The following is a 16,718-nucleotide window of genomic DNA, read 5'->3' as shown; positions in this document are numbered from 1 at the left end:
GGCACTAGGTGTGCCCCTTCCTACGCCAATCTGTACCTGGGGGGGGTGGGAGAGGGCAACTTTTTCTGATGACCGGCTATCTAGCTTAACCGGACACATTTTGAGTTGGCATCGTTATATTGACGATGTCCTCTTGTTTTGGACAGGAACTATTGATGAGTTGAGGCTGTTTTTTGACCAACTGTCCATTAATAGCTTCAATTTGAGCTTTGGCTATATTTCATAGTAATCTCAGATTGAATTCTTGGACCTACAAATTTTGATCGACGATGAAGGTAGACTTAATTCATCATTATACCGTAAACCATCAGCAGGAAATACCATCCTGCATGCTTAAAGTGCCCACCCTCAACAACTACTCAATAGCATTCCGTATAGTCAGTATCTTCGCCTCCGACGAAATTGTACCTCGGACTCTGATTTTTATCAGGCTGCGGGGGGATCTTTTTATTAGACTCCAGCAGCGAGGTTATAGCAAGTCTCTTCTAAAATGCACCTTCAATAAAGTTGCTAATTGTAACCGAGCTGACCTTAACTTTCCCCAAAATACTGCTTCAATCGATCAGCCTATTCGGATAATTACTCAGTATTCGCGACAACATTCCCAAAGGAGAGAAATTATTTCCAAGTATTGGCCTCTTCTTCTGGCAGATCAGATGATTCAGAAATATATTGGACCTTATCCACAACTTACTTACCGTAGGTCCCAATCTATGAAGGATCGCTTGGTTACCAGCCACCACTTTGTGCCAGATCGACCAACTAGACCCACGAGAAGAGGCACCTTCTGTTGTGGGTCATGTGATGTTTGTAAATTTATTTCCAATTCTTCATATGTTTCCTTACCCAACGCCATGTCACTTGTAAAACTATTGGTGTAGTCTACCTAGCCCAATGTTCCTGTGGTTGTTTTTTTATTGGGAAAACCAAACGCCCGTTCTTCAAACGGATTAGAGACCATATGTCCCCTTTATTGAAACGCCAATGTAACACTGCACTTAATAGACACATCGGCTAACATCATGACTTTGATGTAAATGTGGTACACTTCTCCGCCCTTGAGCATGTACCAATGCACGCATGAGGAGGGGAAATGGATTCCACATTATTAAAACTGGAAAGAAAATGGATACACAACTTGGATGCTACCCAGCATCCCGGTTTGAATGAGTATATTACATTTAAACATTTTTTTTTTTTTTTTTTTTTATAATTTTAGGCCGTTCGGCCATATCTGGACCTTGCCCAACTTGATTGTCTGCCATGACTCTCTCCCCCCCCCCCCCCCCCCCCTATACATATCAAATTGTATGTTTGTTCAATATGATTTTTCATTCAATATATCTCATCATCCATTTAATTTATAATTTGTTTACGTGGTTATTTTTTTATTTATTTTTTTCTCTTGGATACATGATTTAATGTTTTCATTATGATTATCGGTAATACCCTTGGTAAAACTTTTTTGTACCTCCCTGTTTTTTCTTTTTTTTTCATTGTATAGATTTGTAATTCTCCTTAAGTTGATTGATATAAATTTATTTTTATCATACTGCCTAATCCCCCACTGCTCTAGCCTCACAAAATTGCGTTAACTCTTTTTGTATGTGATTTAATTTTATGGATTTTTTTTTTATTGGTATGGTTGCCCCTGGCTCATTCTCTTGTGCCCTGTTTTGGTGCTGCTTTTCCCCCTTGGGTGATCCAGCCGGGTTCTAGCCTTTCAGTGCCTTTATGGACCCCCCGGGCTCTGTGTTGTGGAAACAGCGCCCGTTGTAACACTCTCGGCCTCGGTGCACGCCCCTTGCTATCTGTCCTACCTTTCTGTCCCCAATCTGGTACTATATTCCGGAATATACCATCTAATTATGCCCGTTCGAGTCACCTCTGACAATTCGCGTCATTTGCATCACTATGCTGATGCCTTGTTAGCCGCTAGGCATTCTGGGGATTGTAGGCATACTGTGTGGGGCGGGCTCCTATGCGGAGAGTGCTCTGTCCGCTCTGTTGGCGCGCACACTCGGCGCATGCGTGGTCTGATGTTGACGTCGCATGCTGATGACGTCCGAGTGTTAGCGCCCACAGGGTGGGGGGTATATAAGACCCTCCAGCCTCTGGCTGGTTGCTGGCTCTTTGGGGACGCTGATGTCTATCGCACAGGCGGACAAGGTTAGTTGCATGGTTTGGCTGATTGTGTTCCACACCAGTCCAGCCTTCGTCTTAGCGTTTTTTACATGCAGTTTGCATACATGTATGTCTCCTTCTTTGCTCCTTTTATTAGGGGCCACATTGTTGGGCAAGATTGCTCGTTATTCAGCCCGGTCTTGGTTGGGCTCAGCTGCTGAATGCCAACCATTGTCTTTGATTGGTGAAGACCTCTAGATATCCTTAGGTTACGCTTTGGATGAGCATATTTATAAAGCCTTTTTCCTCCCCCTCCCCCCCCCCCCCCCCCCCTCTCTTGGGAATTACTCTTTATAATTCTTTTTGTCTTACTCTATTTGCATTTAGGTTATTCTGACACCATGTCCTCCTCATTATAAATTTGTTCTAACATTCTCAGCGTCCCCGATACAAATTTTTTATATCAATTTTTGATCGGTATGTATATGAGATATATATCTCCTTTACATGCCGTAGCTGCCATTATAGATTTTCTTCTTTGATTCCTTTTTTTTTTTTTTTTTTTATCAATAACGTTTTATTGAAAGATATTCGACATACAGTTGAAGTGCAAGGGTCTTTCAATCAACAATACAAAACTTTCAAATGGAAAATACAGGGATTGGCAAATTTTTCAAGTACTGTGTCACTATCTATTTGCAGACCATGTTCCAGTATACACTTCTCAAGATTGTCCAGCGCAGGATATATATATATATACAACCTATGCAACCACAGTCAAACAAACATATTATCCTGCCGGCATAATAAGCGGTCGCATGGGTCCCTGGAGGATACCCATGGACAGGGACAGATGAGAGAAGAAAGTAGGAGAGAGAGAGGGAAAAAAAAAAGGGAAAGGAAAAGGGGAGGGGGGGAGATGGAAGGCTCAACCAACATCAGCCAATACCTGGTTTTGGATTACTAGGTTCCTCCTGGCGGTGCCACAGTTCCCAAATCGGGTTGTGCACGTCCAGGCGGTCCTGCAGCCTCGCTGTCATCTTCTCCATTGTCTCTACCTCCCTAATCCTAGCATACAGCGCTCCCTCCAGTGGAGGGGTCCGGCACTTCCAGTTCAATGCCACTAGGCAGCGAGCTGCCGTGAGAATGTGCCTGACCAGTTTCCCCTGTGGGGCCGGGGTTTTCAGGGGCGACAGCCCTAGCAGGAAAAATGTAGGGGTGAGGGGGACTTCCCTCTCTAAGAGGTGAGTCAGGAGTTGACGCACTGACTCCCAGTAGGGTACTATCAGTGGACATTCCCAGTATATGTGATACAATGTTCCCCTGTCTCCCAGGCATCTCCAGCAGCGATCCGAGCTTGCCGGATGGATGGCGTGGATCACATCAGGGGTCATGTACCAGAAGTAGAGTATTTTATAAATATTTTCTTTATAGAGCGTGCATATCGAAGACTTGGATGCCTGAATCCAGATGATCCTCCATTGGTCCACGGGTGTCATTCAGTATTTTATAGATGTCCGAGATCAGACCTTTTTGGGTCGAGCCTGCCAAGATGAGGTTTTCAAAGGGGGTCGGAGTGGAGAATTGCAGGCTCAGTGCAAATGTCAAGGCATAGTGTCGGATTTGGAGATACCCGTAGAAAACCTGCTTCAGGAGATCAAATTTGGACTGTAAGTCTGCAAAGGAACGCAGTTTATGGGTGCAAGGATCTACCAGATGGCCATAATGGAAAAGGTTTCTTGTGGTCCATGGTTAGGACATCTGATGAGTCAGGCTATCTGGCAGTTTGGGATTACAGGCAAACGAGGTCAGGAGCGAGCTTTCCAATGATAGCTCATGTTGCCGTGACAGTGCGCGCCAGAGCTTTCGGAGTAGTGCCATCGGGCCTAATAGCCGTGTGGATTCTACCTCCGTGTTCGCATTCCATAGCAGACTATTGGGGTGTATTGGGGCGAGCCATAACTTCTCTATCTCTGTCTATTTTATTATATGTCCGGAGCCTAAACCAAGAGGTTACCGCCCTTAGTTGTACCGCCTGGTAATACTTAGTGAGGTTAGCCAGGCCGCCATCCAATCGGGCCGCCTGCAATACAGAGCGTGTGATCCCATGCCTTCTGTAGTTCCAAGTGAAGTTCAGTAAGTCAGCTTGTAAGTGATTCAGTTGGCCATAGGGGACTGGTATGGGTAGGGTCTGGAAGAGGTATAATCGCTTTGGGAGGATCGTCGTCTTTATAGACGCGATCCTCCCAAGGAGTGAGAGATGGTGTTTTTTCCACTGTTGGAGGAGGGTTCTAATGTTATGGAGAAGGGGAGGAAAGTTTGCCTGATAGAGCGTGGAATACTGTAGGGTGATATAAATCCCTAGGTACTTCAGTGCCTTAGCCCTCCAGCTGTAGGGGAAGTTGGCTTTGAGATGTGCTACCTCCTCTACCGGGGTGTTAATTGGGAGTGCCTCTGACTTGGAGGTATTTATTTTATATCCCGACAGGGCCCCATAGCATTCCAGTTCCCTGTGAAGGTTAGGGAGGGAGGTTCTGAGTTGTATCAGCGAGAGTATTACATCGTCTGCAAACAGGGAGATTTTAAACTCCCTGTCTCGCACCATTACGCTCTCAGGCTGGGTTCGCACTGCTGCGGGGGGAGATCCGGATGTGATTCGCACCGCAAATCACATCCGATCTCTGTAGCGATGCGAGTTCAGCCATACAGATAGTATGGCTGAATTCGCAGCGCTCCCGCAGCAAACTCGCACGGGACCCTTTTTTTGGTCCGCAACAGAATCGGATCGCATGGGGGTTCACACCATGCGATCCGATTCCTGTGCGAGTCAGCAGATCGCACTGCGATATGCGGACGGATCTGGGGGTGTCATTAACATAACATTGACACTGCCGGCGGGAGTAATGCGATGCGGGAAAACGCCGCGGATTCGTGGCGTTCCCGCATCGCAGCGGTGTGAACCCGGCCTTAATGTCCGGGTTTTTACGGATAGTGGCTGCCAGGGGCTCGACACATAATGCGAAGAGCAGGGGCGAGAGCGGACATCCCTGTCTGGTGCCATTCTGTACAGGTAGTGGGGTAGAGAGGGCAAAGGGGAGCTTGACCTGGGACGTAGGGTTCAGGCATAGGTGCTGGATAGCCCTAAAAAAGGGTCCTCTGATCCCTGTGTGGCGAACAGGAAGGGCCACCCCAGGCGGTCAAATGCCTTCTCCGCGTCCAGACCCAACAGCAAGGCCTGGCCTCCCTCCCTGTTCACCACCTCCACCAAATCTATGATCTTCCTGGTATTATCCCCTGCTTGGCGCATGGGGACAAAGCCTACCTGATCTTTATGGATCAGGGACGGAAGGACCATGGTTAAGCGCAGAGATAGGAGTTTGGTAAAGATTTTGAGGTCAGAGTTCAGCAGGGTTATTGGTCTATAACTGGCACACATGGCGGGGTCCTTCCCTGGTTTAGGGATTACCATAATGAAGGAGCTCTGCATATCCCGTGGGATCGGGGTATCCTGCAGGAATGCATTAAACAGCCTGCACATAGTGGGGAGCAGGGAGGGAAGGAATTCCTTGTAATACTCATACGGAAAACCGTCCGGGCCTGGGGCTTTACGATTGGGTAGGGATTTGACGGTCTGCTCTATTTCCTCCTGTGTAATCGGGGAGTTTAAGGAGTCTAAATCTGTTGTTTGGAGCTTTTGATATTCCACTATGGTCTAGGTACTGCTGCATTCGCGCGGTAAGGTCCGGCGAGGGGGGGGATTGGTCGGGATGTCGTGATTATTGTAAAGGGTCCTATAAAAGTCTGCAAAGGATTGGGCTAGGTCTCTAGGGTGAGAGACCAATCGGGCCCGATCTGTCCTGAATCTGGTGTGGGGTCGACATTAAAGCGGTGTCCCTCAACTTTCTCGCCAAGAGTGTATGGGCCTTATTACCCTTATAGAACAGCTGCTTCAACTTAAAGCCTGTTCAACTCGACCCAGAGCGAGTTCAGCTAAAGTTGCCCTGAGGGACGTGATTTTCTTTAGGAGAGTTAGGGTGGGGGCATTTTGCAAACGCTTCTCTGAAGTTCTAAGCTCCCTTTCCGTGTGTAGCTGCACAGCCCTCACATCCTTCTTCATGGCAGAGGAGAGTGCCAGACATCTGCCCCTCATTACCGCCTTATGGGCCTCCCACAAAGTGGGCACGGACACTTCTCCAGTGTCATTTTCCTCTAGATAGTTTTGCAGGGTAGTATGGAGCTCTGTTTTCGAGGGGAGGTGCTGGAGCAGGAACGCATTGAGACGCCAGGTACAGGGCTTGCGCGCCGGGGAGCCCAGATCCAGGGTCAGTACCACCGGGGCATGGTCCGACCATGAAATTGGTAGAATCTGCGCTGTGTGGGCCATGCACAGGGTAGCACTATTGACAAATAGGTAATCAATGCGGGAGTGGGTGCGGTGGGGGGGCGAATAGAATGTGTACTGTCGATCGCCAGGATGGAGGGCCCGCCAGGCATCAAGAGTGAGTTGTCGGAATTGTTTGGAGTCCCTAAGCGATTAAAATCCCCCCACCACCAACACCCCGTGGTCTGTACGGCGGGTCAGTACTCTATTGGGAAATCCCATCTGCTTAGCATTTGGGACATATATTGCAAAAAGTGTAATCTCCCTGTCTAGCCACCGTCCCCGGAGGATGAGAAAGTGACCTCGGGGGTCGGCGTAATGGGACGAATACGTAAAAGGGGACCCTTGTTTAATCAATATGGCTACACCCGCTCGCTTATGGGGACCCGATGCTTGGTAATGCTGCGGATAATATCTGGATGCGAACGCAAAAGAGCCCTCTTGATCAAAGTGAGTTTCCTGCACCATTATAATACTCGCTCCCGACCGCCTAAATTCCCCCAATGCCAGCTGCCTTTTACGGTTGGAATTTAAACCATGGACATTCAATGACAAAATCTTAGTCATGGGTACTGGGGTGGGGGGTGCATATACTCATCTGATGCAGGTGGAGTCGTTCCGAGCAGCGAGGCACCGCACGGGAGGCGATCCAGGTGTGTAGACGACTAATGCTGTGGAGCCAATTACCATCACAGGATGAGGGGGGGGGGGGGTGTGTGAGGAAAAGCTAGGAAGAAGAGAAAAACATTTAGTGGTAAAACCAAACATAAACAACAATAAGATCAGCAGTGGACCTGTAGAGGCCAGCTGGCCTAGGTCTAACCGGCTTCCCGTGAGACCCGCCAGCCCCGCTCGGGTAGGGTGAGCCAGGGGGGCCCAGGGGAACCCAGAGACAAACATACAAGACCTTAGAAACTGCTTGTATTAAAAGTCCAGCAGTCTAAGGGGGAGTGGGGGGTGGAAAGAGATATGCGGCTACTATCTCTCTAAAGTCTCATCTGAGACTAGCCCATAGTGTTCAAAAAATCTGTGGCTAGGGTGCCAGAGGCATTACGTAAGTGGCCTATGGCCAGGGTAGCTCCAGTGGGGAGGGCAGCAATAAGCCTAGGGGAGAACAATAAGAAACTAGTGTCTCCTTAGGTAACTGATCAGGCCCGATAATAACACGTTCACGATCTGCATTGTGGATTGCTTCTGCCTCTAGGGGACATCTCTGGACCACGGAGGCGCTTGGGTGGAGGAACCTTCTGCCACACTGTAGGACGTTTAGGGGGGGTTGTGAAAAGATCCCAGTCCGGAAGCTGGGGGGCTTTAAGCCCCAAAGTGTCGCAGAAAGCCTCTAAGTCCTCCAGGTACCGCAAGATCGCCGTCCGGCATTGGTGCCTGGCCGTAAGGCTGAAGGGGAATCCCCAGGGGTATGGGATATGCTCGTCTTGGAGGATACGCAGCAGTGGTTGAAGTAGTCTGCGTTTTTGCAGGGTGATTCAGGATAGGTCCGGGAACAACTTCACGTTGTGGACGAGGCAGGCTTGCCTCATGATATCTTCCTTCAGTGGATATGAAGTCAGCCTGCAAATAATATCACGGGGTCTGGCCGTGGAGCCTTTAGGCCGCAGTGCTCGGTGTGCTCTGTCCATTTCTATATTATGGGTGTGGGCCTCCCCGAGGAGATCATTGAAGAGTGATCGTAGGACATTATGGACATCCTCCTGGCCCTCCGCTTCAGGAATCCCTCGGACACGAATGTTGTTCCTGCGCCCCCAATTATCCAGGTCTTCTAGGTGGCGTTGCATGTCTCTGAGGAGGGTGCGGTGTTCCGATCCCTGAATCTGGGTACGGTGGACAGCCAGCTTTGTTTCTTGGATTTCCTCCTCCTGCCATCTCCACTCTGTCAGCTAGATGTTTAAGACCTGATTGGAGGGTTTGGATCTCAGATCTGCAGGTTGACTTCACGTCCTCTATTAGTTGTTTGAAATCATCCTTGGTCGGCATCGATTGAAGATATGCGTGCCATGGGGAGGGCAGCGGGGGGGGGTGCATCTCCTGTCCCCGGGCCTGATGGAAGTCATCGGGTGGGTGCAGGGGGAGACAATCCGCTCTCAAGGGAGGATTCAGAGTGGCTGGGTAGGCAGGTGTCTCTTCCCAGGGCTCAGTCCAGTCCGGGCTACGTGGAAGCAGGTGGCCCCCATCCAGAACCTGTGGTGACTGTGCCCTGGCTGAAGTGCTGGGCATAGGAGAGAGCCGATGTGGCATGAGGGGTTGGTAGGTCCGGGCGCCCCAGTCTCGGGTTCTCAGTGCCCCAGGTGAGGGAGGGCCCGAGCGGGTGGATCCGCTGGTGGTGGGGGCATCTGTGCGCCCATAGGGTGGGGACAGGTAGGGCCAATTGGTCAGGGATGGGAAGTCCTCATCCCCCCCTGCATAATCCAGTGCCCCTGAATGCAGCCCCGCCATGCCTGGGTCCGAGGCCGTGCGCAGCAAGCACGGAAAAGGCCTCTGAGCATTGGGTGTAGTTCAGCTGCGGCTTCGTTGGGAGTTCTAAGATGGCCGCCGGGAGTACAGGGAGGACGGCCGCCTGCTGGGATGAAGGCCTATGGAGAGGACTCACCGCTCCCCGATCCCGGGATGTCCCCTCCACTGGCTGGGGTAAGGTGTGTGGATGCGGGGGGGCCCGCTGCTGCTGCATGGCTGGGAGGGATCTGCGGTAATGGGGTGCGGCCTGCTCCGTGGCGCCGGCCGGCGCCATCTTGGACTTCCATCCCGGCGGAGCTTCTGACTGCCCAAAGTAGCCCCGGAGGGTCGAGGACGAGCTCAAAGGAGATTGAAATGACCCCCGTGACTTCATGGAGCGGGTCGTCTGTGGCTCGTGTAGCTGAGGCTGAGAGAGAGCTCACAGTCTATGCGACCATGCTGTTCCGGTGCCAGCCACACCCCCCCTTCTTTGATTCTTTATGTACAATTTATATTGATTGGTCTCCTCTCTGCCCCCTGCAGTTACTATAGGTGGGACCTAAGGCTTGGTTGTTCCTTTCCCTTCTCCCTTTTGTGGGAAGGCTCCATCAATTGTGGGCGTGTGGATGACCCAGGGGTAGGTATTTAATTTGTAGTTTAATTGGAACGGCTAATTTTCAGTGAAGTATTTTGTTTTAATTCATTTGTGTAGACTACTCCGGTGGGGAAATTGGGCGGTATGTTATCTTGTATTCTTTTATGCAAATAACTTTGTATTGTTCATTGTTATCCTTAGTTGCTATTCATTCTCCCTTGGGTCAAAGAACTGATTCCCCTTAAGAAGCCATGGTTATGGCGAAACATATCGGGACTCTTTTGACCAGCAATTTAAACTGAGTGGATTGAATTTTTATCCTTGTATTGTGGTATTCTTTGTAAAAAAACGTCTTATTATACAGAATATTTTAATCTAAAAAATTGTTTTTTTTTCAATCAAGCTTTGTTGTATAAAAAAAAATCTCTATGTATAATATCTATCTGAGAGATTGGCAATTTTATGACATAATTTTATGTTTAAATTGGCACAGTTATAATCCCACTCTCCCTACATTTACATCCTCTATTTGCAACTAAGGATGAGGTGCCCCATCTATTAAATTTTCTCGCCACAAAACTCCTTTCCCTAAAATTTTATATCTTTGTTTGAAGCCTGAAATGTGGCAAAAGGTTGGAAAGTTCAAGGGGGCCGAATACTTTCGCAATGCAGTGTATGTATGTGTGTGTGTGTGTGTGTGTGTGTGTGTGTGTGTGTGTGTGTGTGTGTGTGTATATATATATATATATATATATATATATATATATATATATATATATATATATATATATATATATATATATATATATATATATATATACACACACACCCCTTTTAAAGTACAAAAAGAGAAAATCGCTACTGTAAATATAACTTTCACAGTTCTACTGTAAAAAAATGAACCCCTTTTTAAAGTAGCGATTATCTGCTTTTTTATTTTTTTGTATAAAGGGCGAATTTTCATCTTTTTAACTCCATTATGCTACTAAATATCTTAGACCTGGTTCACATCTATATGTTTGGTGCTTTTTGCAGAAACGCTCTACAGTTCATTAAATGTTTCCCATGGAACATGTTCATATCTGTGCTTTTTTTTTTTTTCAGCCGCTGCATATTTGGAAAGGGTCAGGGAATTTTAAACGCAAAACGGTGCTTCTTTGGTTCAATACACTTCAATGGAGAAGCCGCAGAAAAGCATATAATGTGTTTTTGAAGCAATTTTGTGTTTTTTTTTTTTTTTCCTGCCCAAAAAATGCAAATTGCAGTAAAATCACGTGCGCAGAAATAAAAAAGCACAGCAAAAAGCACTACAGAAACAGATCAAAAGAAAACTGCATAGGTGTGTAACGAGCCTTATGCTGGCCACATGGATTCATTTTAAGATGAGAATATTCAGAAGAAAAATTATTGTACATTCGCTGAATGAAAGAATTTTGTTTGAAATTTTCACTTGTTTTTAACATTCTGTTTTTAAAAGTAATGCAATTTCTGAATGAAAACAACATAGTGTCTGAAAATTCCTTTAACCAAGCATTTTCCCATCACGGTGGTTGAAAATGAACGTCAATTTGACACTTTTTTTTTTTTTATTTTTTTTATTAGGTTTTTGACCGATTAATCGAAACAATAATCGGCCAACTAATCGATTTATGAAAATAATCGTTAGTTGCAGCCCTAATATAGATTTACAATTTTTTTTTATTTTTTATTTTTTTCCCTACAGGTAAGCTTTATTATAGGTGCGCACACTTTTTTTTTTTTTTTTTTTTGTTTAATTTTATTTTTTATCGTTCTGCAGGACTGGCAGCCACCGTTTGCAGTTGAAGTGGATAACTTTCGTTTCACCCCTCGCATTCAGAGACTCAACGAGCTGGAGGTGAGCATCTAAAACATTGTCTGTCTGGTGCTGGTTGTCCCCTCGCTGTGGTGTCAAAACTATCATTCCAAGAAACCTGCCGTGCTGTACTCCACATCCATATGGGGGGTTGGGGGGGTAGAGCTGCCATTGCCTGGGTTTTGTCTTAAAGCTGAACACCAGCAATTCGCTCTGTAAAATATGCCGGCATACTAAAAGTTTAAGGCGGAGTTCCACCTAAAAATTAGGTTTTCTGCTCATTTGACATCCCACCCACCCCCGGTGACACATTTTACACCTTTCTAGGTGGGGGGGGGGGGGCAGATACCTCTTTGACAGGTACCCTGTCCTCACTTCTGGGAGACAGGGCCACGGCCAATTATGTCAGCGGCTTGGCTCCCTCCTAATTCCCCCACCAGCGGTGCTTCATGCATGCGCAGTACGGTGAAGCCGTAAGGCTGCACTGCCAGGTTCCCTTACCGGCAATGGCGACGGCAGCACCCAACAGAAACATGACGATGTCGCTGGACTCCAGGACAGGTAAGTGTCCGATTATTAAGTCAGCAGCGGCAGTATGTGTAGCTGCTGGCTTTTAAATTTTGCAGGGGTGGGCGGACCTCCGCTTTAAAGTAGAACTGAAGGCAATCCTTCCCTCGTTTCCTTCCGGAACCTGCAGGACAAAGGCATAATGTACTGGTATGCATAGAATACTAGCACATGATGAAACTCGCCTTAGAACTAAGCCTCTCCAGCACTGACTGGGCTGACTACTTCTTCTCGCATCCTTTTCTCCGGGGTCGCGGGCTGCGGCGCTGTGAGTGGCCGAAACGCCATGCTGTCACTCGTGTGTGTGTGTGTGCGCGCCGGAGCCCTCAGCTTCCATCAAACTCTGAAGTCACCGCGCGGTAAGCTGGACCTTCAGAGCGTGTGTGAATATCTCCTAAACCGTGCACGTTTTTAGGAGATCTTCATTTTACCTACAGGTAAGCCTTATAGGCATTTATTATTGGCTTACCTGTAGGTAAAAATCACCAAGCGGGGTTTACAACCACTTTTAAAGTGCTTGTAAACCCTTACAAACCACTTTGACCTACAGGTAAGCCTAGATTAAGGCTTACCTGTAGGTCCAATAAATATCTCCTAAACCTATACGTTTTAGGAGATATTTACAAAAAGACAGACGGCAGGCACACTGGGCAGGCCGCTCGTGTCTGCATGCTGCGCAGGAGTGACGTCATCGCGGCTCCGGCGAATCACAGCGCCAGAGCAGCGAGACCCGGAAGTCGTTCTGGGATACATGGCAGCGGCGAAGAGGAAGACGGGGGACTGCTTTGGGAGCTTCGTTCTCAGGTAAGTTATTCATAATGACATTAAGGGGGACCCCCCCCCCTCACCCAGCTCAACAGGAATCAGAAGATTTTTCGTGGTTTTCTGGGGGAAAACCCAAAATGTGAAATTTTTCTTTTATACTTTCAATGATGTGGGTTAACAGGACAAATGGAGAGGTTGAATCTCCCTAAGGGGGGCACAGACAGCAATAAAAACTGACAAGCCTTCTAATCCCTCTCCCCTTTATCCAAAACTAAGTTATTTTTTTTCCTATTTAGTTATACTTTAAAGTGGTTGTAAAGCCTAAAATATATATTTTTTTTTACTTTTTAATGCATTCCTTGCATTAAATTAATTAAAAACCCTCTTTGTTAAAAAAAATATCCTTATACTTGCCTACACTGTGAAGATCGTTTTTTTCAGAGTGGCCCCAATCCTCCTCCTGGGGTCCCCCAATGCTGCTTGCGGCTCCTCCCATCGGTAAACCCCCTAAAAGATGCGCTCTCCTGCGTCATTGGATTTGATTGAAACCAGAGGGAGCCAATGGCTGCGCTGCTATCAATCTATCCAATCAAGAGCTGAGAAACCTGGACAGAGAGGTCCAGCGTGTCTCCGGCAAGGGAATGAACGGGCTCAGGTAAGTAAAACGGGCGGGCTGGGTGGGGGGAGGAGCGGTCACTGTCAGAAGGAGATAGAGCGAGATATATGTATGTGTGTATATATGTATATAATTTTGTCAGCATGCCCCCCTCTTACTTGGCCCTCATTCGATCCTCCAGCACCATGCACATCTGCAAGTATATAATCCTCTCTCTATATCAGGGGTGTCCAAACTTTTTTCAAAGAGGGCCAGATTTGATGAAGTGAACATGCTTGAGGGCCGACCATTTTGTCTGACATTCTTTAAACCATTAAAATTTGGTCTAAGTGTGTTCATCCGAGCACTAATACACGGCCCAACAAGAAATCTTACATTTTAAATAAAGACCTGTGAAGCAAAATAAGGGTCAGTGCCCATCTGCAGCCCCCACCGTCTGTTGCCATGAATGCAGCCCCCACAACACGTTGCCATCAGTGCAACCTGATTCATGTCCTCTGCAACCTGGGAGGGGGCAGGATGAGCATCGTTCGACATACAGGAGAAACTCCCTGTTTCTATCGACAGCCTCTTTAATTGAAAGTCCCGCCTCCTGTGATGGACAAAACAGTTGTCCAATGGCAGCACAGAAAACGGGACTTCCTTTTACACAGGACGCTGTGTAAACAGGAAATACTCCTTTATCCACGGCACTCGTCCCGCCCCCTCCATGGCAGCCAGCATATCTATCGTTTGTGGCCCCCGGCGATCGGGGATTCGTTGGGGGCCACAAAAGATAGATACATGCATACATACATACATACATACATACATACATACATACATACATACATGCATAGATATATATGTGTGTGTGTGTGTGTGTCAACATTACCAGGCGGGCCGGACTTTGGACATGATATATAGATGGATATAGATATATAATGATGGGGGGGGGTTCTTTTTCGCTCCTCTTCTTCCTTTATTTTTTTTTTTTATTTTTTTGCGCGAAAAATAAAAACCCCAGAGGTGATCAAATGCCACCAAAAGAAACTATTTGTGGGTGGAAAATGTGATTATCACTAGCGGCTGGTATGTCCACTATCAATAATCGCTGTGTTCTCCTGGCGGGGACAGCTCCCCCCCCCCCCCCACCACCTGGGGATTCCCCCATAAGCACTGTCTGTCCATAGTTGCAGGAAAGAAATTTGCAAAGTCTATGGCTGGCCTTCGAAATTTTTGAATTCCTTTTTTCTTTTGTAATTCCTCGTATTTGTAATAAAGGCAACTTTTGTAGCAGAACTGCTTGGAGAAAATGGGGAAAATAACATCTTGGGAACCAAGAGAAGGCAACTTATTTTGCCAAAGGCAAATGAAACCTCCTATTGAGGAGAGTCCTGTTCAGTGCAGGCACAGGGAGCCCGGAGGCCAGAAAAAACCCTGAAATGCAAAGATTGGTGTATTTTTCTCATCACAAAACTTCTCTCTCCTGCTAGGCTCAAACCAGAGTGAAGCTTAACTACTTGGACCAAATTGCAAAGTTCTGGGAGATCCAGGGGTCATCGCTCAAAATCCCCAATGTGGAGCGCCGAATTCTGGACTTGTACACCCTGAGCAAGGTAAAGGGGACGTGGTGTAGAGGTCGTGGGGGGGGGTAAAGTGTACGTGGTGTAGAGGTCAGGGGGGGGCTAAAGGGTACGTGGTGGAGAGGTCGGGGTGTAAAGGGTACGTGGTGGAGAGGTCGGGGTGTGTTATGACTTAGGATGAGAAGGTTTCCCCAACCCTAGACTACCATCATCTGGGTACCCTGAGGTGTACCCGTAAGAAGGGAAATTAAAAAATCTATTTCAGTTATAGGCTAATGCAGTACAGTTCTCAGTCTACCTACGATGTGCTTCAGTACTGATCTCCCTGTAAGCGCTCCATTCCATGTAGTTTCAATTTTAGGTCAGTTGACTTAGATTTTGCCATTCAAGCCAGTTCAAAATCTTGCAAAACTACTGCAAAGGGTCTAACCTGCATGTAATTGCATGTAAGTGACCCTGCCATTACTCTTTCAAGTCTCCATGTACCCTACGAAAGAGAGGTAAATTCTTACCACTGCTGTTCTGCTGAACACTGCACCATTCATAAGGGTTCTCCTGAGGTCTATTTGAAAACCAACACTTTTCAGGTATAGTAAAAAAAACAGAAGCATAGGCATGGGACTGCTGACTTCTCCTCCCAGAGGCACGATGGGAGGGCTGACTTCTCCTCCCAGAGGCACGATGGGAGGGCTGACTTCTCCTCCCAGGGGCACGAGGGGAGGGCGGCTCCCAGGGGCACGAGGGGAGGGCGGCTCCCAGGGGCACGAGGGGAGGGCGGCTCCCAGGGGCACGAGGGGAGGGCGGCTCCCAGGGGCACGAGGGGAGGGCGGCTCCCAGGGGCACGAGGGGAGGGCGGCTGGTTGCTCCCAGGGGAACGAGGGGAGGGCGGCTGGTTGCTCCCAGGGGAACGAGGGGAGGGCGGCTGGTTGCTCCCAGGGGAACGAGGGGAGGGTGGCTGGTTGCTCCCAGGGGAACGAGGGGAGGGCGGCTGGTTGCTCCCAGGGGAACGAGGGGAGGGCGGCTGGTTGCTCCCAGGGGAACGAGGGGAGGGCGGCTGGTTGCTCTCAGGGGCACGAGGGGAGGGCGGCTGGTTGCTCCCAGGGGCACGAGGGGAGGGCGGCTGGTTGCTCCCAGGGGCACGAGGGGAGGGCGGCTGGTTGCTCCCAGGGGCACGAGGGGAGGGCGGCTGGTTGCTCCCAGGGGCACGAGGGGAGGGCGGCTGGTTGCTCCCAGGGGCACGAGGGGAGGGCGGCTGGTTGCTCCCAGGGGCATGAGGGGAGGGCGGCTGGTTGCTCCCAGATGGGGAGGAATGATGGGGAAATGTAGTGCCATAACAGCTGGAGGACCGCAGTTGCCCTCCCCTGGTTTAGCTCGACCTGTGTTCAGAGCAATAAAGCTTTTTTCTCTTATTTTCACCGACAGACACAGCTCCTCTCTCTAACTAAATGGGTTTGTTAGCCTGCCATTAGGAGAACTAGGCAAAAATTGTAACACAATACACAGAACTTTAATCCCGTCCTGGGGGGTGGACCCTGTGCTAACAACCCTCCCTGCTCCCATGCAGAACTCCGTTTTATTTTGCCTAGTGAAGGAGAATGACCTAGGAACCCTGCGGGCCCTTTGGTCCTTTTTTTTTTATTTTTTTTTGCGCAAGATGAAAGATCCTGGGATCTTCTATCAACTATCGGCTGGGTGACAGGCTGGTTAAGTTATCCTTGTAGTCTCCCCAGTCCGGGCATCGAGCGTGTGCAGGCCACAGCTAAGGCTCGGCAGGCCATGACATACCTCCGCTCCAGAGGTGGTCAGTGAGCTTCAATGCTCTG

At 48.3% G+C, this 16,718-nt stretch overlaps 1 protein-coding gene across 1 annotated transcript in view; it reads left to right on the top strand.

Annotated features, from left to right (window-relative positions):
• The first annotated feature begins 269 nt into the window (after positions 1-269).
• KDM5C (lysine demethylase 5C) overlaps positions 270-16,718 on the top strand; it is a 49,224-nt gene continuing 32,775 nt past the window's right edge. The window contains exons 1-3 of the mRNA XM_077451055.1: positions 270-404; positions 11,272-11,424; positions 14,806-14,928. Of these exons, the coding sequence (XP_077307181.1) occupies positions 270-404; positions 11,272-11,424; positions 14,806-14,928 (411 nt within the window). The remainder of the gene's footprint in view (positions 405-11,271; positions 11,425-14,805; positions 14,929-16,718) is intronic.

Source organism: Lithobates pipiens, unplaced genomic scaffold (assembly GCF_037356315.1).
Source record: "Lithobates pipiens isolate NorthernLeopardFrog02 unplaced genomic scaffold, aLitPip1_a1.2 Scaffold_23, whole genome shotgun sequence".
Classification (NCBI taxonomy): domain Eukaryota; kingdom Metazoa; phylum Chordata; class Amphibia; order Anura; family Ranidae; genus Lithobates; species Lithobates pipiens.
Note: the sequence above shows the minus strand (reverse complement) of the source record. Positions and strands in the feature narration are given on the sequence as shown.